This window comes from Plectropomus leopardus, chromosome 3, assembly GCF_026936395.1.
Source record: "Plectropomus leopardus strain MGB_pleo_1.0 chromosome 3, ASM2693639v1, whole genome shotgun sequence".
Taxonomy (NCBI): Eukaryota; Metazoa; Chordata; class Actinopteri; order Perciformes; family Serranidae; genus Plectropomus; species Plectropomus leopardus.
In genome coordinates this window covers 30,234,341-30,245,988 of record NC_142178.1, presented here as the reverse complement: position 1 = coordinate 30,245,988, position 11,648 = coordinate 30,234,341, and the positions used below count along the sequence as shown (strand labels likewise).

The 11,648-nt window shown below is 38.5% G+C and overlaps 1 protein-coding gene across 1 annotated transcript; it reads right to left on the bottom strand.

Moving 5' to 3' along the window:
• Positions 1-330: 330 nt before the first annotated feature.
• On the bottom strand, positions 331-11,168 carry LOC121941512 (uncharacterized). The gene is made up of 11 exons (XM_042484316.2): positions 10,760-11,168; positions 10,557-10,629; positions 9,347-9,703; positions 7,986-8,087; positions 7,706-7,820; positions 7,484-7,593; positions 7,247-7,380; positions 4,629-6,310; positions 3,927-4,037; positions 3,748-3,821; positions 331-1,345 (listed from the first exon to the last, which is right to left on the bottom strand). Exons 1-10 carry the CDS (start codon positions 10,831-10,833, stop codon positions 3,781-3,783), a joined length of 2,799 nt encoding a protein of 932 aa, XP_042340250.2. The 5' UTR covers positions 10,834-11,168; the 3' UTR covers positions 331-1,345; positions 3,748-3,780.
• Between the last annotated feature and the right edge of the window lie 480 nt (positions 11,169-11,648).

Sequence of the window (11,648 nt, the reverse complement as noted above, 5' to 3'; positions counted from 1 at the left end):
ATATGACATACTATGACAACTCTATAATTTAGCATCGAAAAAATCGCCGAAAACGCTATGCTATAGTGTGTCAAAACATGCCAAATTTTTGACAGGCCCAAAAGATACCTGAAAACAAAAAAGGCCAAAAAACGTACAATTTAGCATGTCGAAACAATGGCTGAAAACGACATAAACGTCAAATTTTGACGTTTAAAAAATGGCAGAAAATGACATATAGCTTGCAGAGACAACATAGCATAGTAAGTTGAAAAAATAGCAAAAAACATCATAATATAAGATGTTGAACCAATAGCTGAAAATGGTAAAATATGCCAGAAAATTTCAAGATTCAATATTAAAGAAGTTTATTTGCCATTTGTACATGTACAGGCAGTACAGGTATGTAGGAATTGTTTTTGTGCAAGCTCTGAGTGGTAATTAAACAAAAAGTCAATCCAGATAAAAAACAAACAAGAAACAGAGAGAGACACTAATAAACATTTAAAAGAAAGAGAGCTACAGTGCAATTTAAAAAAGGACACACTATAAAATACAGTAAGTTAAAAATAAGTTAAAAAAACATCCAAAAGTATCGGTGTTGCTCATAATGCAGTTTTTATTGCACACTGCCCTAGGTTTGGGTAAACATGTCCAAATAAACTGTTATAGAAATGTGCTTTGTGCATTATAATACTGTCCAGTCTGCAGTGTCTGAAGTTGTATGTGGAGTGTTTGTGTCTGAGCACCTGGAGTGTCCCGGGGTGTTAGTGTCCCTGAGGATGCTCTGTGCTTTCTGCCTGCAGCGTTGTGTGTAAAATGTGTCCATGGAGGTGAGGTCAGATCCAATGGTCTTTTCCGACAACCTTCATGACCCTTTGGAGAGCCTTCTTCTCTGCCTGGGTATGATTCAAAACCAGACAGTGATGCTGTATGGGAGGGTGCTTTCTATAAGTCCTCTGTAGGCCTGGGTGAGGGGCAGCAGTGTTTAAGGCCCAGCTCAGGTTTGTTGTAACGTGGAGTCCTAGAAACCTGTGGCTGTTCACCATCTCCACCTCAGTCCCCTTAATAATGAGAGGTTGGATGGGGGGGGGGGGCTTTCCTCCTGAAATCCACGATTACTTCTCTGGTATTGTCTATGTTGAAGAAAAGGTCATTATCCTCCCCATAGACCAGGACGTTGTTAACCAGCTGCCTGTATCCAGTCTTGTCCCCACAGTTGATGAGTCCCAAGATGGTTGTGTCATCTGCTTACTTAATGATGACAGTGTTGTCCTGGGTGGAGACGCACTCATAGGTGTACAGGGTGAAGACTGAGGCAACAACTCTGTGGTGTTCCTGTACTGACTGTGAGCTCAGTAGAGACCTGTGGTGAGAATGGGAAGCATGGCAGAAAAATGGCTGAATATGACATATTATAGCTTGTTGAGACACATCATGGTATACAATGTGGAAAAAATGCAAAAATCCTCATAATTTACCATGTCGAAAAAAATTGGCCGTAAACGCCATAGTATAGTATGTCAAGAAACGTCAAATTCTGCCTTGTCAAAAAAAAGACTAAAAACAACACATTATGGCTTGTAGAGACACGTCATAGTACAAAATGTTGAAAAAAAGGTGAAAAATGTCATAATTTAGCATGTCCAAAAAATTGCAAAAATCTCCATTATATAGTGTGTGGAAAAGTGGCAAATTTTGGTATTTCACAAAAAATGTCATGTCAAAAAATGGCTGAAAACAACACATTATAGCTTGTAGAGACACGTCATCAAAAACGTCATCATTTAACATGTCGCAAAAAAATGGCAAAAAACATTGAAGTATAGTATGTTCAAAACCATCAAATTTTGACATGTCAAAAAATGGCTGAAAATAACATATAGCTTATAGAGACACATCATAGTATACAATGTTGAAAAAAAGGCCGAAAAACTTTAGAATTTAGCATGTAGAAAAATTGACCAAAAATGCCATGGTATAGTATGCTGAAAATCTTCAAATTTTGACATGTCAAAAAAATGGTTGAAAACAACATATCATAGCTTGTAGAGACATGTCATAGTATACATTGTTTAAAAAAAAACAAAAAACGTCATCATTTAGCATGTCGAAAAATTGTCAGAAAATGCCATAGTATAGTATGTCGAGAATCTTCAAATTTTGACATGTCAAAAAACTGGATGAAAATGACGTAATATAGTTTGTAGAGACACGCCATAGTATAGCATGTCGAAAATTGTCAAAATTTGACGGAACAAACAAAAGTCTGAAGACAACATATTATAGCTTGTAGAGACACGTCATAGTATACAATGCGGAAGAAAAAAAACAAAAACGTCACAATTAGGCATATTTAAAAAATGGCCAAAAATGCCATAGTATAGTATGTCAAAAAACTGTCCGAAAACACTGTAGTCCAGCTGTAGTATGTCCAAAATATTTAAATTTTGAAATGTCAAACAAAATGGCTGAAAACGACATATTATAGCTTGTAGAGACATGATATAATATACAATGTTGAAAAAAACGCCAAAAAGGCATCATTTAGCATGTCAAAAAACTGTTGGAAAACGCAATAGTGTAGTATGTTGAAAATCCTTAAATTGTGACGTTGTCAAAAAAATGGCTGAAAACAACATATGTAGAGACACGTCATAGTATACAATGTGGAAAAAAAGGCCAAAACCATCACAACTAGGAATATAAAACAAAATGGCCGAAAACGCCATAGTATAGTATGTCCAAAATCCTTGGATCTTGAGTCTGAGGAGCAGATTACAAATACAAGCAAAAGCAAGAGGCACAAATTGTGATCATCCACACAATATCCACAGGTAACGTAACATACGATGCAAAACAGACTATAGAGATAGTCTCATTTAGCGGAAACTCAAAAAAACAAAAACCTACATAACATCCAAAGTATGAGGCTGGCATGCTTGTTTTCTGATTGCAGCACTTCCTACACAGGCATTTATCTGTTGTTGCTTACCACAATAACAACTAAGGGTGTCGCAACCGGTACTGACAATAACCACGATAGTTAAAAAATGAAATGAAACTGGAACGTTTGTTAATTCGAATATATACAGATATTCAGAGCACCACACACCCAGAGTGGATAAGCGTACGTTAGGCACAAACTGGACAGTACATTAACTTACAGCACTGTCACAACACATAGTATATACCGTTCTTCAGAGCACCACACTCTCGGAGGTGCAGAGAGTACTCCAGGCACAGATAGAGCAGCAGAGCACCAAGCACAGTGAGAGTGAAACTTAACTGTTCGTTAATTCATGTAGGAAAAGGACACTTGAAAACAGTGCTCTCATTTTAGTGTAGAACATCAGATTAGATTTACGAACGCAACAACCACTGCCTTGTTTTTCAAACCTACTTTAGTGAAAAAACCACCTGCGTTCACATGGTAACTGCGCACCCTGCGGTCCAGCGCTGCATCTAATCTGAGTAACAGCAGCAACGGAAGGTTTGCTGGCCACTACCTTTTTGTAACACGCCCATAAATATCTCTTACACAGACAATGAAAAAACACATGCATGAGTCTGCAGATAAATACATCACCACACTAATGAGTCACAAATGATTAAGAGGGATTACGTTTGATGAGTGTATACGTGTTAGTTTGTTGTTGTTTTGTTTTTTTTTTTAGAAAAATCCTGCAAAGAATACCTTGTTTGAAAGTGCAGAGTAAAAGTAGAACAAAGGAAACATGCATGCCTTCTGAGTAAAAAGTTGCCTACCTTGAGCATCTTCTTTCATCGACCCCTTTTACTTCACAAAGACACACCACGTGCTGCTTTTATCCGCCTTTTAACTTCCCGCGTTGCAAACAAAAAAAATTCAAATCAAATTATTCAATTCAGCAAAGATGGCAACATTTTATTTCTGGATGTATAATGTATAATGTAAATCAGCATACCTGAGGGGCTTTTATTGTGACTGTCCTGTTGGTCTCCATCCTGTTGGTACGGGCTCAGGCTCTGAAATAGAGTCTTCAGAACTGAGTTTGCGGTGGCTGCCTTTTCAGATCCTAATAGGGCATTAAAAACATATTTAAGCAGCAAATCAACTCGGAATAAAATTTAAGACAAAATTTCTAATAGCCAAATTTGAAGGACAATTTTATTTTGCCCAAATGTTTAACTGTAACATAAAACATGATCTTTCTGTCCAGTGAAAAAGTGAATTTATCTACGTCAAATGTTGGAAAAACAACCATTTTAAAGGTGGAACAAATGGAAGATAATGAACGCATTTTAATATCATAAAGGTATCTATTTGATTTACAGGAGTGGGATATATCTGGCATTTCTGGGCAGTTTTGTATTTCTCAATCTCCATGTGAGATTCCACTATTTGGATTAACATTATGACATGTTTAAGAAAAGGAATTATTTATTTAACAAAAAAAATCAATTATACCAATTATTTGGAGATTCCACAATGTAATGTCAGAAAAAAAAAAGATTAATAAAATCCTACTTCCCATGTCTGAGCAAGACTTTTGAAGGATTCACTTAAGTCAATTTAATACCAATAACAGCCTTGTTTTTAGCTTAATAAAGTCAATGTCGTTTTAAGACTTTTTAAGGATTCGCAGGAACCCTGTGTATGTTCTTACCTTTGTGCGGCAGCTGCTGGTTAGCGCTGGTTATAGACTGAGTGTTACCACAAGGAGCTGGACTGGTAGACGTCTCACTGAGAGAATTGGACACAGGGCTACAGATGGGATTTACCGCCTCCTTTGTAGGTTGATTTACATGCTCGGCTGAACTGTCTTCATTCTCTAGTTTGGGATTCGGGGAGAAATTGGGGGATGTTGGCACATGAGAGATTTCCTTGACATCAGTTCTAACCTGGTGTGGGAGAGCTGTCTCTAAATTAACATCCCTCTGTTTGGCGTTTGATGATTGGGACGTGTTATCAACTGACTGGTGTGACTTCAGAGAGCTGCAGGAAGTCCTTGAATGATCTGATTGGGACTGCACGCATGGAGGAGGAGCAGCACTGAGAGGGGCAGCAAAAAGGCTATGGAAGGAGCTGGCAGAAGCTTTCTCAGCCTTAACCGCACTTCTACCAAAATTACTTCTGCCAGCTGCAAACTGTGGAGCAGGATGAGAAGACTGAGGACGAGAGGAGCGTGATGTAGAATCTCCTATAGGCCACAGAGTGTCAGTAATGGGGCTTGCGAAAAGGCTGTGAAAGGGTCTTTTCTGGGTACTTTTACATTCAACTGCCAAATCGCCACCATGTGCCATTTTACTGCTGCTCACTGCTGGGATTTCATTTGAATGATGTTGTTGCGCTCCAAGTTTGAGGGCAGATTGTGTCTTTTTGGAGTGCGGGTGGACCTCAGTGGGCTGTTTTGCTGTGGCAGAGTTTGCAGAATCACTCGTCTTAGTGGAGCTGGTGACGGGTTCAGCAGGAGCTCCACCTTTAAACTCTGGCAAACTCGAAAAGAGCTTTATTGAGGATTGTGAGTCAGATGTCAGAGCACAGAGATGTGGCCTCGGCTGTGCAGGATTTTTGGGAGTAGAAGTCTGACAAGTGCGTCCAGGAGGAAGAACACCTGCACTTTTACAGTTTACAGTAACATCCGTAGGCAGGTTTATGCTTCCTTTTATATCTTCTGTGTTTTTGGAGGATTTTTCTCCCACACTAACAGCAGACTGAAGCTCCTCTAACTTCATTTCATGAGCAGCTTTTTGAGTCGTTTTCAGGGATTCTGGCATATTTCCACCTTGTTTCTTCTGATCACTGGATGCCAGAGTAAGACGAGGGCAGGTCTTTGAAATCAGGCCGGTGCACTTTTGCAGGGATGGCAGGCTCTTGAACATTTTTTTCTTGGATGTGTTCACTTCATTTGTGGTGTCTGTGATCTCTTCAAAGTCAGTTTTTGGGGTATAGGATACAGTCTGTGCAGGAGGAGGTGGAGATACGAGGCCAAATGAAGAATTTTCTGATTTAAAAGACCTGAGAACTGCGTCCACAGAGTAGGGGACCTCGTTTTGGTTTGCAGATCCTGAAGTGCAATCAGAAGAAGCGAGAGGACCAGACTCGTGACTTCCTAGAGTTGTAAAGAAACTAGGGAAAGGTTTGGATAGTTGAGGTCCAAGCACTGCAGCCACTGAATAACAAACTGGCTCCTCGTGATTAAGGTTACTTGACGGGGGGATGTCAGATCGGGCCGTATCTGATGCACGAGGCGGGTCAGCTTCTTCGAGGATCTCAGTCGGTTCTTCAGTCTGACATAACAAGGTTTCCTTCTCCGAGTTTGTTTCTGCACTGTTGTAAAAGTTTGGCCTGAAAAATAAAAAGATAAGCATGCCACTGGCTGAAGGTTTTTTTACTCGTACTATAACATGAATAAATGATTGATCAGAAAAATCCCTATGCAAAAATGACACTGATGATATTTACAAAACCACAAAGGCAATGTTAATTTTTAGGGATGCACCGATTTATCGGCTGAAGATTGGTAGGACTGTGGCCGATGTTTTTCTGTTACTGTTCTGGCTAATAAAGCAGTGTTTGGGACTAACAGCGTCCCATCATCCTGGTAATAATAAAAAACAAAAGGACTTTGGGACAAAAGGATGCAGTAAAATCAGTACTGAGGTCTCCGGAGACGCACACTATTGTTTCCCTGATAATGGTACATATTATGAAAAACAAATCTATGTTGACTTCGGCAGGAGGAGAGCTGGTTAACGTTAGCTGTTAGCAACCAGTGGCAGGAGCTGACAGCTAACGGAGGTTGCTTTGAGTTACATTACTATGTGTTTAAGCTTTAACCAGTAAAAATGAGTGTTTGGCAAAAGTTAATTATAAAATTATCATGTGTTCAAATGTAATATTGTAAAAATTTAGTTTTTGCCAAGTAACTTGAATAGATACAGTTCTTTGAAAGAGAAATTTGTTGATGATTTCACGGCAAGAAAAAATGATTTTAGATGAAAAGGCTTTTAAAGCAGTTTTTTGTGTTTTTCATGTGAAAGGTTATTATTAAAGTTGTATCATAAATTAGTTTGATTAAATTTGTGCTCATTAAGATACTGGAATGAAGAGCTGAGTGACTTACAAAGAGTTCAGTTATTTGTTTTTATAATAAAGGATTCTCTGCATTCTCTGCAAATCTGCATTTCGGAAACTGCTATCTGCAAAATTGCTCTTTTAAACATCGTTATCGGCTCAGAATTTCACAATCAATGCATCAATGTTAAGTTTGTATGTGCATACCTGAGTGGTTGCAGGAGTGCATCAGGGGTGTCACCTGCTTCTGTTATTTCGGACTCTGTGTTCTCAGGCTGACCTGGCGACTCCTGCTCAGCTTTTTTTGTAAGTTCTTTGAGCTCATTATCCCGTTTTATTGCCTGCAGTATGAATAAGCAAACACATGCAATCCTCTTCAGCACGCAGAGCAATGCATACAAAACATTTCGGAAAATTTTAATGTGTGGACTTTTTCATACACACCTCATTCAACAGTTGGCTGGTGACGTCATTAAGTGGCTCATGGGAAAATTTGCAGTCTGCTCCTTGAAAACATTTCCCTTTTCTGTGGAAGAACTTGCAGGGAAAAGACTGTACTCAGCTGAGTAAAGGAAGTTACACATTCAACAGTTTCTGACAAATAGCAGCACAATATCACTGCAGAGAGTTTAAGGATGTTCAGATTATCTCTGTTTAAAAGGATATTGTGCATGTACGGGCAGCTCTCCCCTTTTGTGCAGAATCCTTGAATGTAGAATTTGCAAGCTTCTTTGATGAGGTCGTTGTAACACTGAATATGCTCCAGCTGGCACTCTGTATCCTGTGTACAGTGAAGCAAAGAAAGCAACACATTTCACTGCAAGTTATAATGACAATCAATGAAGGCCAGTAAAAAAAAAATATGTTTTTCTGTTCTACATGTCAATTCTGGCATTATATAACCTTTTAAACATATAAATGATCATACATAATAAACATAACCTGCCTTAATGCACCTTCCCCAGAGGAAATGTCGACAAACTAACCGCCCATCCACCAACACAGCATTCTGGTCTTTGAACTCCTGCGTCATGAATCTCGGACGTTCCTTAGAGGACAGAAGAACAGAACAAGAAGATTAACCATCATGCTTAGTTAATGTATTATTAATACGGCTCTCTGGATTAATTTTAGCAGCATTTTGAGCTTTTCTTTGTGCAGTTATATATAATCACTTATACTTGGTAGACTGATTCGTGTAGACTCAGAGTGTCTCATTTGTGATGTTGCTATGTGCTGTCTTTCATTAGTGTGAACGCTGTCCTGGGTCTTTGAAGGACAGCCTATTCAGCTGTTGTTCTTGCACATCTGACTTCTAACTTTGTATTGCCGCTGATGCAGCACTGAAGAACCGTCTCAGAAGCCGCTCCCATCCCAGCGAGCGGGCAGTTCAAGGTCTGCCCAGTTAGCAGACCTAACACAGCAGCAGCTGTTAAACGATCCCGAAAACCAACAACAAAACGGCTTGACTCTTTCTATGAACCCGTAGATAACTGTTAGGTAACATTGGCTGTGTGATGCTAACAGATTGTCACTGTCCCTGATGCAGAGGTCTCACTCCCGCAGCTGTCGTTTCCTAGCAGCGATTAAGTGTGCACATTTGATCTTTGGAAACGGAAATTAACTACTACAAGATCCGATCACCAGTGGTCTGTCGAGATGCATGCGTTTCAATATCAGGTGTGAACAGACAGATTTAACCCTTTGAAACTTGAGCAAATTGGCTCAGTTTCTTACAAACATGGGAAATAGGCAAAGAACATCGAAAGGGGAAATGGCCCAAAAATTAGCAAGAAAGAAAAGTACAAGAAAATTATCTGAAATTTGTAAATTAATTAAAAAGTTTAAAAGCTGCAAGTAAAAGTGCTTAAAAAATTATACTAGTTTTGTAAGACAATTTAATACATTAAATTATAATAATTACAAATATGGTCTCTTTTTTCCTTGCACATCTTTCCCTAATGTTTTAAAAACAATTTTATGATCAAATTATTTACTGCAATTTGTAAAACATTTATAGCCTCACTGCCTTTTTTCAATGTTTTTGAAAGAAATTGCACCAATTTGCTGATTTCAAAGGTTTAAATATTTGTGAAAGCAACACAAAAAAGTGACTTAGCTTCAGGTTTCAAAGGGTTACAGCTGTCCACTTGTGTGCATCCTAAAGCCTCAAAGGTCACCAGCCAAATTTAAACTGGGGACCTCAAATCTCATTTTACATATAAAAACTTTCATTCAAACTGCAACAAATAACTCAGATGATAGATAATATCTACCCTCACCAGCGCAGCCAAGTGTCCTGCTTACCTTCTTGTCAGAGTTATTTTTTCCATCTCTCTCATCTTTCCTCCAAGCAGATCTAGTCTGACAGCCTCCACCTCTGTTTGCAGGTCTCCATCCTTCCTTCTGTTGTTGCTGATTTTTCCGCTTCTTCGGCTTCTTTTTCTTCTGTTGCTTGTTCACGTTACAGTTACTTTTTGATTTGTAATTCCAACCTTCCTGACGAGCTTTACCACCGTGGTTATTGATCACTTCTTTGTCAAAGTCCGCAGTTGCGTGGTCACCATCAGTGTTATGCACAGGGTAATATTTGGCTCTGGAGTCTTCTTCTTTGAAGGATGTCGCATTATGACTTCTGGTTATGTGGGCTTGGTAACGCTGCTTCTGTGGAAGGAAAATGCACAGAAATGTGATGCCAAGGGCGTGTCTGTAAATACTGTAAGATTTACCAAAACCCTTTTAAGCTGGACTAGTTCACAAATACAGCATTAACCCTTTATAACTCAATTTTGATTTACATGTAGTTGAACTATTGCTTTCTAATATGACATTACAGTTTTATAATTCTTCATTTAAGTTGTTTTTTAATGTGTCTTTTAACTCATCTTTTAATTTTATGCATTGACATTTTTATTTTGTCTTTTAATTTCAGCCACAAATGTATCTTTTTACTTCTTTTTTTATTTCCTACCTGCTTATTATTATTGTTATTTTTATCAGTGTTCTGTGTCGACTGCCTTTTTGTTACCGTATTCATCTAATATCTCTCTGCCCCGAATTCCCTACTTTTTTCTGCCTTCACTCTTGTCTGCCCTTTATCAACATTATTGACTAGATTGTTTTATTAACTCTAGGGATTACTGGGGAGCACTTTGTAAACTGTGTTTTTAACGCTGCTATATAAATAAAGTTATTATTATTATTATCATTCCTGCAATATAAGAGGCACAAATGTTACTTTTTAAGGCTATAGTTTGTGGGGCTTTTGGATTGTACTGCATTGCGTTATACTGGAAGGTTATCCTACTAGTTTGTGCAATAAACGATATTAGTGACAATACAAATGGGCCCTATCTGCTTGACAGATTGACTGATGTGATGTAGTGGTGCAGCCAACAACGTCTTTCATTACATTTGAATAATAAAAATAAATCTTCCTCAAAATGTAAGAACAACTTACACACACGTGATATTCATTAAGTAATAAACTTAACATCTGAGTTCAAGTTAATCTGACCTTTTCATGAGGGCCACTCGGGTCAGCCTGGTTTTTCCTCTTTCTGCCATTGGCTCCTTTCGCACTGTCATTCCTATAAAACAAAATGAGTTATTAATGATTCTGACATAAAATAATTACTAAGTAATAATGTGTAAGCCCATTAAAACAAACTGCTCCACCATCAAACACGTTAATGCTAAAGGCTAACTATCGTTAAATACCTGTGCGTGGAGGCTGGGCTCGTGACATCTTCTTCTACAGCAGATAGTCTCGCGAACAGGTTTGCGAAAGCCATTTGATTTTGCTCTTCATTAGTGATTTATGTCCTCCTGTGCAAAGATTAGCACGGCACTCAGATCCAAAGATGTGACCCAAAACAAACTTTTGCACATCCACCTGCACACGGGAGGGGTCCTCGTGTTAACAAAACGCTGCCTCGCGCCCAGAAAACTATAAATAAATCAGAGCTGCTTGACTCTAGCTATCCAACTCTGTTTTTCTGTTAAAGCCTGACGTGACAAAATGTAATTAAAGCTTGAATTACACTCCAGTATATTGTGATTCACATGTCTCACTACAACGTTCACTTCCTCCTCTCCTTCTTCCTCTTCCTCTTCTGGGAAAATTGCAATACTGATCTTCATGTGTATGTCGCCACCTACTGTAGCGGAGTATGTAGAACAGGACCTAGTTTATTTTTGTCTTCAAATTGAATTAAAAAACCAAAAAAACAACTTTTCTGTGAAATAAACACTTATCATCTTGTCTCTCCCTCCCTTTGCTGCACACTTACCATTACTTCACTGCATTTGACCACAGACTGTATATAGAGATTCAACTGAATATACATGAATATATACAGTCTAGGTTCAAAAATCACTTGGCTTATGGTTAAGAAAAGATCGTGTTTGGGCTTTAAAAAAAAAGTGGTTTCAATGGCGCAATCACAGTTGAAGAAGACATCAGTGTATTAGTAAAAACAACTGCTTTTCTGCACTATTCCAGCAGGAAAAGTAGCCATGTCTCAGTCAAACAAAAAAATCTATTTGTGACACTGTTACAGCAGGAATGTATCTGCAAAAAAACAACCACATTTGCTGGTGCAAAAAG

Excerpts from the sequence above, each read along its gene's own strand:
- LOC121941512 (XM_042484316.2), bottom strand. The coding sequence starts at position 10,833 with ATGGCTTTCGCAAACCTGTTCGCGAGACTATCTGCTGTAGAAGAAGAT. Across the intron at positions 7,821-7,985 it reads TCTGGGGAAGGTGCATTAAG|GATACAGAGTGCCAGCTGGA; the intron begins GCAGGTTATGTT and ends CACTGTACACAG. Across the intron at positions 7,381-7,483 it reads CCAGCCAACTGTTGAATGAG|GCAATAAAACGGGATAATGA; the intron begins GTGTGTATGAAA and ends TTCATACTGCAG.